Source organism: Gossypium raimondii, chromosome 8 (assembly GCF_025698545.1).
Source record: "Gossypium raimondii isolate GPD5lz chromosome 8, ASM2569854v1, whole genome shotgun sequence".
Lineage (NCBI taxonomy): Eukaryota > Viridiplantae > Streptophyta > Magnoliopsida > Malvales > Malvaceae > Gossypium > Gossypium raimondii.
In genome coordinates, this window is record NC_068572.1 from 62,217,880 (window position 1) to 62,230,629 (window position 12,750).

The following is a 12,750-nucleotide window of genomic DNA, read 5'->3' on the forward strand; positions in this document are numbered from 1 at the left end:
GAAGATGGAGATATTATCGATTGCGTCGATATCTACAAACAGCCTGCTTTCGATCACCATGCGTTAAAAAATCACATTATCCAGGTAAAATTTTCTATTATTACTTTCTTCTTTGATCATGATTGCGGACATGGATGCTATTCAAACATTACAGATGAAACCTAGTTTTGATTTGAAAGAGGAGAGATTGAGCTCGAAAAACGAGTCCACAAAGCTAGCAATCTTTCAAACATGGCAAAAAAGCGGAAGTTGTCCGGAAGGAACCGTTCCAATTCGAAGGATTCGAAGAGGGGATTTACTGAGAGCGAAATCCGTCCAACAATTCGGAAGAAAACCTCATGAAGTTGTCTTGAAATCAAATACAACAGTTGAACATAAAGATGGCCAACTTCCATCAATTAATACCACCGCACTCGCAATGCCTGTTATTGTTAATCGATCCGTAAGCATATTTCGTGTCATTTTAATTCGGGTTTGAGACTCATTTCAAATTAATTATTTGAATATTTTTGAGTTTCACTCTTTTCGAGTTTAGATTGTCTTGGGTTCCGAACAATGTAAGTTTAGCTTATTGACTTTTCATAGTTAAATCGATTTTGTGTTTGAGTTGACTTAGTTTGTTGACGAGTATCAATTAAAATTGACGGATCTAATCGAATGGGTGGGATTTTTTTTTTCTTTCTGAAACAGGCAGCAACTCTTGTTACAGTTGGATACAATTACATAGGAGCTAAAGCGGATATCAATGTCTGGACTCCAAATGTTGAAGCTCAAGATGAATACACTACAGCTCAAATCTGGCTTAAAGCTGGCCCTGGTGATAATTTTGAAAGCATAGAATCTGGATGGACAGTAAGTCGACTCAACCCCAAAAATTTGATTTAACTCGATTTGATAATAAAAAGTCAATAATTATAATAATTCGAACTCAAAATAACTTGACTTAAAATATCAAATCCAAAAGGTCCGAACTTCAAATTGACTTAAATCTAAAATGATTCCAATTAAAATCCAAATTAGCCCTGATTCAGATTGATTCAATCTGAAAGCAACCCGACCCGACTTTTTTTTTTCCTTTCAGTTTCTTTAATAACTTTTCAATATTGTTCTCAGGTAAACCCACAATTATATGGTGACAAAAGGACCAGATTATTTGCACATTGGACTGTAAGTACATAAAAAAGATTTTAAAGAGCAAAAATGTGCAATTAGTTAAATCATTAAAAAAGTTGTGTTTTTTATTTACAGAAAGATTCATACAAGACAACAGGTTGCTTTGACATGACTTGCAGTGGCTTTGTTCAAACAAGTTCCCAATATTTACTTGGTGGATCCATTGAGCCTGTCTCTACTGAGTTTGGTCAACAATATGATCTCACTGTTGGCATTTATATGGTAACATTAACCCTTTTTCCTCAGCTACTTCTTTGCTTTAATTGTGACTTTAGTCCCTCTAGAAAATCGAGATTAAATTGATGACATCACATCATTAATTGTTAAAATTATGGTGTCGGTTTTGTGTGAATTTAATATTGATTGAACCCTTTTTATAGGATTTTCAGATGTTCTTTAATGATTGAATAATAGTAAAAATCATTTTAATAGCAACAACTAATAGTTTTATCAAATTGGACCTACAATAACATTATAAAATAAACGAGAAGTAAAGGGATTAAATTTTCAATTTATATAATTTGGACCATTTCCTATTACAACATTATTCATGGGTCTAAATTGATGACAAAATTTGTCATTGTTGTTGTTAAAGTAACAATGCGATGAGATGTAAAATATTTATTATCAGTTTAGCCTAGTTGATTGAAATTTTATTTAATGTTGCATGTATGATCGAATATCAGTAAAAAGAATCCACATCATCAATTTTAACGTGTAATGGAGTGGTTTGATTTGCAGGATCCAAACACAGCCAATTGGTGGCTAAAAATTGGGAAAGATATACCAGTTGGGTATTGGCCAGCATCAACACTACTATTTTACTTGAATCATAGTTCAACACTGGTTGAATGGGGTGGACAAGTTTATAGCTCAAATGTGAAGAAAAAGCCACACACAAAGACCGGCATGGGAAGTGGCCAATTTGCTTCTGGTCTAAGAGGGAATGCATGTTACATGGATAATATTGCCATTGTTGATTTCTCAATGCAACTCAAGTATCCACAGTGGGTAGGCACTTGGGCTGATGAACAGTATTGCTACACTGCTTTGAATTACCAAGAAGGGTATGGAACATTACCAATTTTTTACTTTGGAGGACCTGGTCAGAATTATAATTGTCCTTAGAGTCCTCTAAATATATTTTTTTTATCGTTTATATTAGAATAAAATCCAATGTGGTGGAAAGGTTTCCTTGGCATCGTTGTTCGATAGAATAAAAGTGTTTGTTTTTACATTAAAAAAAAGGTCAAATTCTATTTAAAGTCCTTGTATAATGCATTTTCAACATATTTAGCACCATCACATATTTTTTTAAAAATTAAGTCACACCAAATAAATTGATAGAATTCAAGGAAAATATTGGCCTTTGTCTCGTTGCTCATTGCTCTCCCCATATAAAATGAAGTTGGAGGTACTTTACATTGTACTCTTAGTACAAGGGTTTCCATGGTATTTTTACGATAAATATATGCATTTGTTCCAAGGAAATACTTAGAATCTATACTATTAATAAAACTCATGATTGGATTGGCGCCACGGGTTAATCGTCTACCAACTAGATTAGAAAATGACTAATATACATTTTTATTAAATGACTATTATTATTATTTTGATGGCATTTTGTTTTCCATACTTTTATATAATTGTTAAATAAAATAACTAAAATTAACATGTCTAATAATTGAACTCATGTTTAATATATTTATAAACAAATTCTTTACCACTACGCTAATAATAATAATTCTTGAGTAAACTTTAAAAAATTAACTTTTAATATATCATGTTTTCTCTCACTAAATTTGTGTATATAAATAATATCATTGATTACACTGGTGTTACAAGTCAATTCAATAGTTGATTTTAAAAATAGAATTCTAATATCGAATTTTATTTTTACTAACTTGATCTCTTTTGATGTGCTATAGAAAACGATGATTTCATTATGATGTATTTACCTATTTCAATTTTCTTTTACCCACAAGTTAAAATATTTTTGTTTTAATTTCGCATATGGCATATGTATACGTGTGTAATAGGATTTATTGTATATATAAAAACGACAGATATATTACCATAATAACTTCATTAAGGGTATTTGATTTAAATTTTTAAAATAAAAGGAAACTGATGAATGATGAAAAGTAATTAATATTTGTTTTTAATGAAAAAAATCGGTTAAGGAAAGTTTATTTTGATAAGGATTTCAATTCTAATAAAGAAATAAATAAAAATAAATATTCAAATTTAATTAGTAATTAGTGAAGGATAAGATAGCTAAAATAACCAATTAATTAAAGTTTATTCTAAAAAACGAAATAAATAAATTCAATATTAATAAAAAAATTAAATAAAATTATGTAATAATTAAAATTCAATGAGAAAATCACGATTTAGGGTGGGTTTGGATGGGCGATTGGGTGCGGTACGGTGCGTTTAGCTTACTTTTTGTCTCACGCTAAAGTATTGTTACAGTATCTAATTTTACCGCCGCCTCTGTTTTTACACTAACCGAAGATAAACGCACCGCCCATCCAAGCTCACCCTTAATCTTTTGAAAAAAGAAAGACATTTTAATACGAAAAATGTAACTGGTTAAAGCTAAAGAGCATAGAAACGTATATGATTTTTAATGATAATAAAGGGATTGTTAGACAGTGTTGGTATTTTATATTTTTGGGAATTATTTTTTTATAAAAATAATAAGTAATAAAGGAAATAATCTTTAGTTTCCAAAGCATCATATATGGTCATAAATCTTTAAGATTGTAACGGCTTCTTTTTTCATGTTATATTTGGTTCATTCGTTCTTCATTCTTTTAGGGAGTAAAAGAAATGGCAAATTTTATTTTTAGGGTTTTCTTGACTCTGGTTTTGTCATATTTGTGTAATAGAGTCAATGGAAATGCGAATTTTAAAGATGTTGAAGAGAAATTAAAGCAGCTTAACAAGCCTGCAGTGAAGACCATACAGGTAAAAGTATTTACTAAAACCGAGGTAATTACGCACAAGGTCGATGGGTGTTTCTTTTGAGCATTGAAAATGACTATGGCAGAGTGAAGATGGGGATATCATCGATTGCGTCGATATCTACAAACAGCCTGCTTTTGATCACCCTGCGTTAAAGAATCATGTTGTCCAGGTAAAACTTTCTATCATTACTTCTTTTTTTATTGTTGTTGCTGTAGATGTAATGCTATTCAACATTGTAGATGAAACCCAGTTTCGATTTGAAAGACGAGAAATTGAGCTCCAAAAACGAGCCTGCAGAGCTAGCAGTGTTTCAAACGTGGCAAAGAAGTGGAAGTTGTCCGGAAGGAACCGTCCCCATTCGAAGGATTCGAAGAGAGGATTTATTGAGAGCGAAATCTGTCCAACAGTTCGGAAGAAAACCTCATGAAGCTGTCTTGAATTCAAGCACAACAATTGAACATAGAGATGGCCAACTTCCATCTATTAATACCACCGCTGTTGCACTACCTATTATTGTTAATCGATCCGTAAGCATATTTGGAATTAATTTAAGGTCTAACTTTGGGTTTTTTTTGTTGTTTCTCGTTCTAGTTATTCGGATTTAAGACTCATCTCTAATTAATTTGTATTCGAATTGACTGAATTTTGTTGACAGATTTAAGTAAAAATTGACGGATCTAATTGAATTGATGGTTTTTTATTTATTTTTTTGAACAGGCAGCAACTCTTGTTACACTTGGATACAATTACATAGGAGCTAAAGGAATCTTCAATATTTGGAATCCGAATGTTGAAGCTCAAGATGAATACACTACAGCTCAAATATGGCTTAAAGCTGGCCCTGGCGATAATTTTGAAAGCATAGAATCGGGATGGACGGCAAGTTTTAATTTAAACCTAACTCTATTTGATAATAAAAAGTTAACAACTTAAATTTATCTAATTTGAATCCGAAATGGTTCACTTAAAATATCTGAATTCATAATGATCCGACATTAACCTAAATCTGAGATGATCTCAACTGAAATTGTCTTGGACTAAAATGACTCATAAATTCTAAAATTCATATTAGCCGATATTTTAAGAGGTGACAAAATTGAATTATAATTTAAGGGGTAAAGTGTAATTATTTCTATATTAATTTAGAAGAGGTTAGGATTGAATTTATTTTAATTTTGTGGGGGTTAAGGCCCTGTCTGTCCCTTGTATCTGCCCTTATCAACCCTGATTCAGATTGATTCAATCTGAAAGCAAGCCGACCCGACATTTTTTTCCCTTTCGGTTTCTTTAATAACTTTTCAATATTTTTATCAGGTAAACCCACAATTATATGGTGACAAAAGGACCAGATTATTTGTACATTGGACTGTAAGTACATAAAAAAGTTTTTAAAGAGTAAAAATTTGCAATTAATTCAATCATTAAAATAATTTGTGTTTTTTATTTACAGAAAGATTCATACAAGACAACAGGTTGCTTTGACATGACTTGCAGTGGCTTTGTTCAAACAAGTTCCCAACATGTACTTGGTGGATCCATTGGGCCTGTCTCTACTGAGTTTGGAAAACAATATTATCTCAGAGTTGGCATTTATATGGTAACATTAAAACCCTTATTCTCAGCTTTTCTTTCTTTTGTTTATTTATGATTTTAGTCCCTCTAATAAATCGAGATTAAATTGACGATATTATTAGTTGTGGTTATTAAACTTATGATGTGGTTTTTTTTTTCTAGAAACAACTTTAAGTATTTAACTATAAACTTATTATTGGTTGAATATAGTTATTGAATTTTCACATAGTCTTGATTGTATGAATAAATAATAGTAAAAGAATCATATATACATGAGTTTATGAGTGAATAAAAGTAAAAAAGAAAAGGGTAAACCATGGTAGAGGTCACCCAGCAATGGTTGGTTGTAAAAACGGAAATACATAAAAATTCAAGATAGTTGGATGAGTAAAATTAAATAATTTAGTGGCTATTTTGTAATTGTTCATAGTTAGGACAGAAAAAAAAACACATATCATCACAACAAGTAATCGTGATATCAATCTAGTGATTAAAAATCTATGCCCATCACTTTAACGAGAACAACTAATCTGAGTGGTTTTATTTGCAGGATCCGAACACAGCCAATTGGTGGCTAAAAATTGGGAAAGATATACCAGTTGGGTATTGGCCAGCATCAACCCTAATGTTTTACTTGAATCATAGTTCAACAATGGTTGAATGGGGTGGACAAGTTTATAGCTCAAATGTGAAGAAAAAGCCACACACAAAGACTGGTATGGGAAGTGGCAAATTTGCTACTGGTCTAAAAGGGAATGCATGTTCCATACTGAATATTGCCATTGTTGATTTCTCAATGCAACTCAAGTATCCACAGTGGGTAGGCACTTGGGCTGATGAACAGTATTGCTACACTGCTTTAAATTATCAAGAAGGATATGGAAAATTACCAATTTTTTACTTTGGAGGACCTGGTCAGAATTATAATTGTCCTTAGAGTCCTCTAAATATTTTTTTATCGTTTATATTAGAATAAAATCCAATGTGGTGGAAAGGTTTTGCTTGGCAGCGTTGTTCTTTTTTAATTATGATAGGATAAAATTGTTTGTTGTTACATTAAAAAAGAGGTCAAATTCTATTTAAAGTCCTTGTATAATACATTTTCAACGTATTTTGCAATATTGTGAAAGCCAAATCAGATTAATTGGTTCAACCAAAAACTGATGGGACCAATGTCATGGAATCAAAACAAAGGAGAGAACCGGAAAAAGAAACCCTTAAACTAGATAAATACGTTCCAAAAAAACTGTATGAACTTGTTTAAGAATTTTTTTAAAATTTTTTTATGAGATAAATCTTAATATTATACATTAACTTTAATTTAATATGCAATTGTATTCATGAACTTTAATTTGATGCAATCATACCGTGAAACTCTAATTGTGGTTGAAATGTATATTTGAAACTTTAATTTTGATTCAATCATATATATTTAAATAAATAAATACATCAATTTATTATTAATTGGGTAAATATAATTATTTATGTATACAATATATAAACATAAAATAATGTTATATCAATAATTGTGTTAATAATTTATAAGAATTGAATCAAATTAAAATTTCATGTATAAAATTATACAAAATCAAAATCCATATATACAATTTCACATTAAATCATAGTTCGTGTATAGTTTTGGGATTTATTCCTTTTTTCATTTAACTATTGTTGAATCAAAATTAATGGTTGGACCAGTTAATTTTGACAAATGATTTAAGGTGATTTTTAAAACATGTAATAACTTAACACATATACACATTGACATTCTCTTATATAATTAAGTAGACTTTTAAAATTTTATAATATATATGTGGCATCATCACATGTTTTAAAAAGTTAAATCATAATTTAATAGAATTCAAGGAAAAAATCTTGAGATTGAAAGTATACATTTCCAAAAGTAAAGAATCAAATTATAATAAATGGACTAAAATTCACCAAAAACTTCAATACAATCACAGCCCAAAATTTGAGATCTTTGTTAATAATTCAGGACTTTCATTTTTTGGGTATCAAGAATGTATGTCCATTTTATGATTGTTAAATATAAATCTGAATTTATGATTGAAACTAATTTATCAATAGGTAGGATAATAAAAAGGTGAGAGTAAAAAGGAATTTACTTCTTAAACCTACTGAATATATCGTCTTCGGCAGTTGCTGATGTGAAGCCGGTTTTGCCGAACCCAGAGCCGGTGCCCATTGCTCTCCCCATATGTAATGAAGTTGGAGGTCCTTTGTCTCGTTTATCTACGTCGCTTAATTCGCCAAGTATGCCAACGTCTGCCAGTGAAACCTTCTTGACTGTGCAAGGTTCTGATATGATAGCCGAATAGTTAAAAGATGCTAATATGTGGTAAAAAAAAAAAAGTAGGTGTAATGTTGCATTTTTCGTTTTTCACTAAAAAAAATAAGTAAATTATTATCTATACATTAGTTCAAAAAATAAATTGGTCTTTTCTGTTGAAAATTTCATCCATTTTTACTTTTAAAAACCGGCATGATGGGTAAAATAACCAAACAGTGAAATATAGCATGCCACGTGTACCTCATGTTGACATATATAGATCAGTTTTTAATAATAGAAATAAATGAAATTTTTAACTAAATGACTAATTTTCTTTTTAATCTAGCATACAGTAACTAATTGGTCAATTTTTTGAGTAGAGGTGGCCAAATGAAACTAGTTTTCAGTACCATGGAAGTCCTTATATTGGGTTTTAGATTACATTTTACCCTCTTACTAAAAAAATGGGCAAATTAGTTTATATACATTAAATCAAAGAGTAAATTAATCTTTATGTTAAAATTTTATCCATTAGTATTGTTAAAAACTGATGTAACTAATGGAGTATCCAAATAGTAACACGTGGCGTGCCTCATGCTGATATATAGGGATCAATTTTTAAGAGTAAAATGTGATGAAATCTTTAGCATGATCAATTTGCTTTTTGATCTAAACTGTAAAGACTAATTTATCTTTTTTTTTTAATAGAGGAATAAAATGTAATCCAATTCCTAATTAGAGCTTCATGATACTTTTACCACTTATATGTACAGAAGGGGTTTATATAATGAGGGGATACTTACGAGCAGATATATTAAGATCGATTATTCCACGGCTCAATGAATCGGCCCAAATTCCGGACTTCACCTGAAAAGTAGCATCCTTCTTTTGAGGTGGTTTAATGTCTTGTGAGGGTTTTGTGTTCATGTTGTTGTTGAGGTTTACGTCGTTAATCGGAGTTTGTGTTGGTTCTTTCCAAGGTGAATTGGAATGATGAGTGAATGAACCAAAAATGTCAGATGAACTATGAAAATTGCTCAGTGGAACAGTAGCGAATGGATCGATAATGCTAGCATTTGTTGGGTCGGGTTTTGGTACCATGATGTCTGGTTGGACAACTGGATCAGTGGCGGCAAAGAGGTCGACAGTTGGAGAGACAGCAGGAACGATGGCAGGCTGGGAAGCAAATAGATCAACCTGTTTCTGCACATACGAGAAAATCAGATTGTAGGTCATCATTCTACATGCTGAAATAAAAGCAATGGTGTTTTTTTCCAGTACACATACACATATCCATATGTTTATATATATGTGCATTAAGATGAAACATGGGTCCGACCTGTGCTTGAGGACTTGCTTCAATTACTGCTTTGTTTGGTGCTAAGACAAAAGTTGCATCAGCAAATAGATCAACTTCTGTTGATTCAGTACTCGTAACAGAGTGTTCCATAGGAGCAGATGCTGGTCCATTGAAGAGGTCATCCATTAAACTTTGCCCAAATAGATCCACTTGATTAGAATCTCCTGTCGCTGGATCTGCCAAAGGAATAATCAACAATGCATTGGTAAAACACAGCCTATCAAAAACCTCCAAAGATATATACTAAACAAACAAACAAAAATATCCTTACTAGACCTAGAAGTTCCCCTGGGATCGAAATCATCAAAATCATCATCGTCGGCTTCAAAATTATTTGTAGGGGCACTTGTGCTTTGACTGTATTTATCATCATCACTCAACTTCGCAGATAATTTATTTTTTGGATCCTTGCTGAAAAACAATATTACCAAATGTGTGTGTGTGTGAGTGTGTTTAAACATGTTATAGTAATAGAGCTTGAACTTCCATAATCAAGTTATTATGCATGGTGAAACACGAATCACCATATAGAATAAATGGATCCACAATGGTGATATGATTCCTAGAACCAAACATGGCATGCAGTGTATGACAACCCTGGATTTGACAATCAACAATGTAAAACATAAACCTGCCATGACGTCTAGGCTCCTTTGTGGAATTTGCTTGGCTCTCACTTGTAGTACTCCCTCGGCGTGGCTTCACGTAGGTATTTTTTGGATCCTTGCTGCAAAACAACATTACCAAGTGTGTGTGTGTGTGTGTGAGTGTGTTGAAACATGTTATAGTAATAGATCTTGAAACATGTTAATAGTAATAGAGCTTGAACTTCCATAATCAAGTTGTTATGCATGGTGAAACACGAATCACCATATAGAATAAATGGGTTCACAATGGTGATATGATTCCTAGAACCAAACATGGCATGCAGTGTATAATAACCCTGGAGTTAACAATCAACAATGTAAAACATAAACCTGCCATGACGTCTAGACTCGTTTGTGGAATTTGCTTGGCTCTCACTTGCAGTACTCCCTCGGCGTGGCTTCACGTAGGTATCTTTATCAAACTTTTGTTCTCCATATCTATCCCTCGGCTTATAGCTGTCACTTTCTCTTCTACCACTTGAGCCTCCGCACCTATCCCCCCCACCTTGGTAGCCTCCACCACTAAATGAGGATGCGCTAGACTTAAAGGTTACACCAGTAGATGACAAGCCAATGTACCTAGAAACAATAATAGATGCACAGTTTAATCAATAAAAACCTATAAGTAAGCATACAATTTCATATAATATTGCACTTTACAGTTTTATCTAGATAAGCCCCTGAATAAGCCTTTATCCTTTTGATTTTACCCAAATAAGCAACAAACCTTTAATTTACACCTAAACAAACCCTTAATATAAAACAAATAAGGGTTTATTTAAAAACAGAGAAACAGTTTAGGGGATGTTTCAGTGTTATAGCCATTTCACTTCCTGAAAATAAACTTACTTGTCACGGTTGGCAGCAGCTTTATTTCTAGCTTCTTGTATTCTTTCTTTATTATGCAAGAGACCCACTATAGTTTCTGCTTTCTTCCGGACATTGATTCCCATATCTTTCCCACTTGGCTCAACATACTCAAAACTCATGAGGGACTGAAATGCAAAACAAGTAGGGAATATTCAACTTTACTCCCATAAAAGCATGCAATGACAAGACTAAGAAAATATAAGGGTTCAGGCCTTACAGCGATCCGGAAAGTACGTCCTATTATGTCATCGACTGCACGCTCAGATCCATTAGAAATCAAATACTCAATAACAGACAATGCCTGATAGTAGTATTAGTTGTTGAATGCATGAAAAAAAAAGGTGCATAAGCTTTGGAAATACATATCAAATTTATAATTATACCGCGTAACGATATGCATACCTTGTAGACGTAACGCCAATCTTTTCCAGTCTCACCAAGTCTTGACCAAAGAACATTCATAACCATTTGACAATCAGAGCTGCAAGATATGATAGCCTATTCAATTAGCAATACAGCAAGAGACAAAACAGAATGAAAGGGAAATATGTGCAAAAGTTGATAACTACAATTTCTTTGTGGCCTGCGCTATTTCCGCCAATGCAGCGCCATGAGGACCCCATGGTTCATTATCTGTTGCATCCAATACCTACATATACATTTTCCATGAAAATTATGTAACCAGATTAATCTTAATGATTAAAAGATGAGTTGAACAACTACCACTCCACAACTCATAGTTATCTTTCGAAACTTTACATGAAGTTGAAATGTATAGCCTACCTTATTACAAGAAACACATACTGCAACACATTTTTATCATAACTATCGCAAGCAACAGCAGAAGTAAAATCACAAATAATTTTGGATCTCCTGCGACATCGTACAATAACCATTTCCATAATTAAAGCAAAGTTGGCAGATTCATTTTGCAACACTAAGTTGATCGCAACTGAATTGGAAGATCCAAAATATCAAGTAAAGATTTATGTATGATATCTCTCAGCACGTTCAAAATCACGTATGCTAGCAAGCAATATGCAGCTTCAACACGAGCTTTCGATCATCTCATAAACTTTATATTCGTAGATGAATATGTTTCTATAACTAAACACATTGTAATTTCCTTACGAACATTTCTGGTTCACACTCAAATTCTGCAAAATCTATAGAGAACTCTACCTTGTACACCAAATTCAACGAATCTAATAACTAGTAAATAAGAATTCAAGAAAAAAAAAATTCAAATTGCAATTCAGTCTCACCTTCTGTTCGATCTCTGGAACCTTCAATACTTTCAGATTCACCTCTCTCTTTCTGAAAATTAAATGAATAAATCAAGTGATCATTGAAGATAAAACAGTAATCAACCAAATTCTGATTCAAAAATTTTGGAAACAGATGAGTTTTAGAGCTTACATTTCGCGAACAGTTTGATCGAATGCCTTCATGAAATCCATATCGGATCTAACTTTAAAAAAAAAAAAACACACAATTGTGGAAGAAAATATAAGATCGAATCAGTAGGATGACGCAGATCTTATAGATTATTTATTCAGCAGCTAAGTTCAAAGGCTTCTAATATAATGAAAAATGTCGAACATTCGCTAAAAAACTGTTTTCCTTTGTTTTCCCGTTTTCTGGTTTGCTCATTGATGAAAAAATTGAGATGATCATTCGCTAAAAAACTGAATTCGGTAGTCGACGATGATTTATTATTATTATTAAAATAGAAAATCTAAACTGAATTCTGGTATTCAGAATGAAAATCTGGGCTGAAAACAAGTACGAAGAATGAAAAAAAATAAACAAATAAATTTATTCAAAACCCAAGAGAAGTATCCATTTTCCATTCGGCCTTGGTC

At 32.2% G+C, this 12,750-nt stretch overlaps 2 protein-coding genes across 5 annotated transcripts; one reads left to right on the plus strand and one right to left on the minus strand.

The window, feature by feature from the left end:
• Positions 1 to 6,717, plus strand: LOC105793493 (uncharacterized). Its single transcript, XM_052635284.1, has 6 exons — positions 1 to 84; positions 155 to 442; positions 691 to 852; positions 1,114 to 1,167; positions 5,597 to 5,743; positions 6,269 to 6,717. Exons 2-6 carry the CDS (start codon positions 155 to 157, stop codon positions 6,653 to 6,655), a joined length of 1,038 nt encoding a protein of 345 aa, XP_052491244.1. The 5' UTR covers positions 1 to 84; the 3' UTR covers positions 6,656 to 6,717.
• Positions 6,718 to 7,666: 949 nt separating this feature from the next.
• On the minus strand, positions 7,667 to 12,750 carry LOC105792975 (clathrin interactor EPSIN 1). Of its 4 annotated transcripts, none has more exons than XM_012621857.2 (12): positions 12,305 to 12,750; positions 12,151 to 12,202; positions 11,455 to 11,534; positions 11,288 to 11,366; positions 11,103 to 11,186; positions 10,865 to 11,010; positions 10,346 to 10,594; positions 10,000 to 10,095; positions 9,640 to 9,779; positions 9,348 to 9,544; positions 8,812 to 9,205; positions 7,667 to 8,037 (listed from the first exon to the last, which is right to left on the minus strand). In XM_012621857.2, exons 1-12 carry the CDS (start codon positions 12,343 to 12,345, stop codon positions 7,841 to 7,843), a joined length of 1,755 nt encoding a protein of 584 aa, XP_012477311.1. In that variant the 5' UTR covers positions 12,346 to 12,750; the 3' UTR covers positions 7,667 to 7,840. The 4 variants fall into 4 exon arrangements, with proteins under 4 accessions (XP_012477311.1, XP_012477309.1, XP_012477312.1 ...); XM_012621855.2 differs by having other exon boundaries at positions 8,812 to 9,211; positions 12,305 to 12,745; XM_012621858.2 differs by lacking the exon at positions 10,000 to 10,095 and having other exon boundaries at positions 8,812 to 9,211; positions 12,305 to 12,746.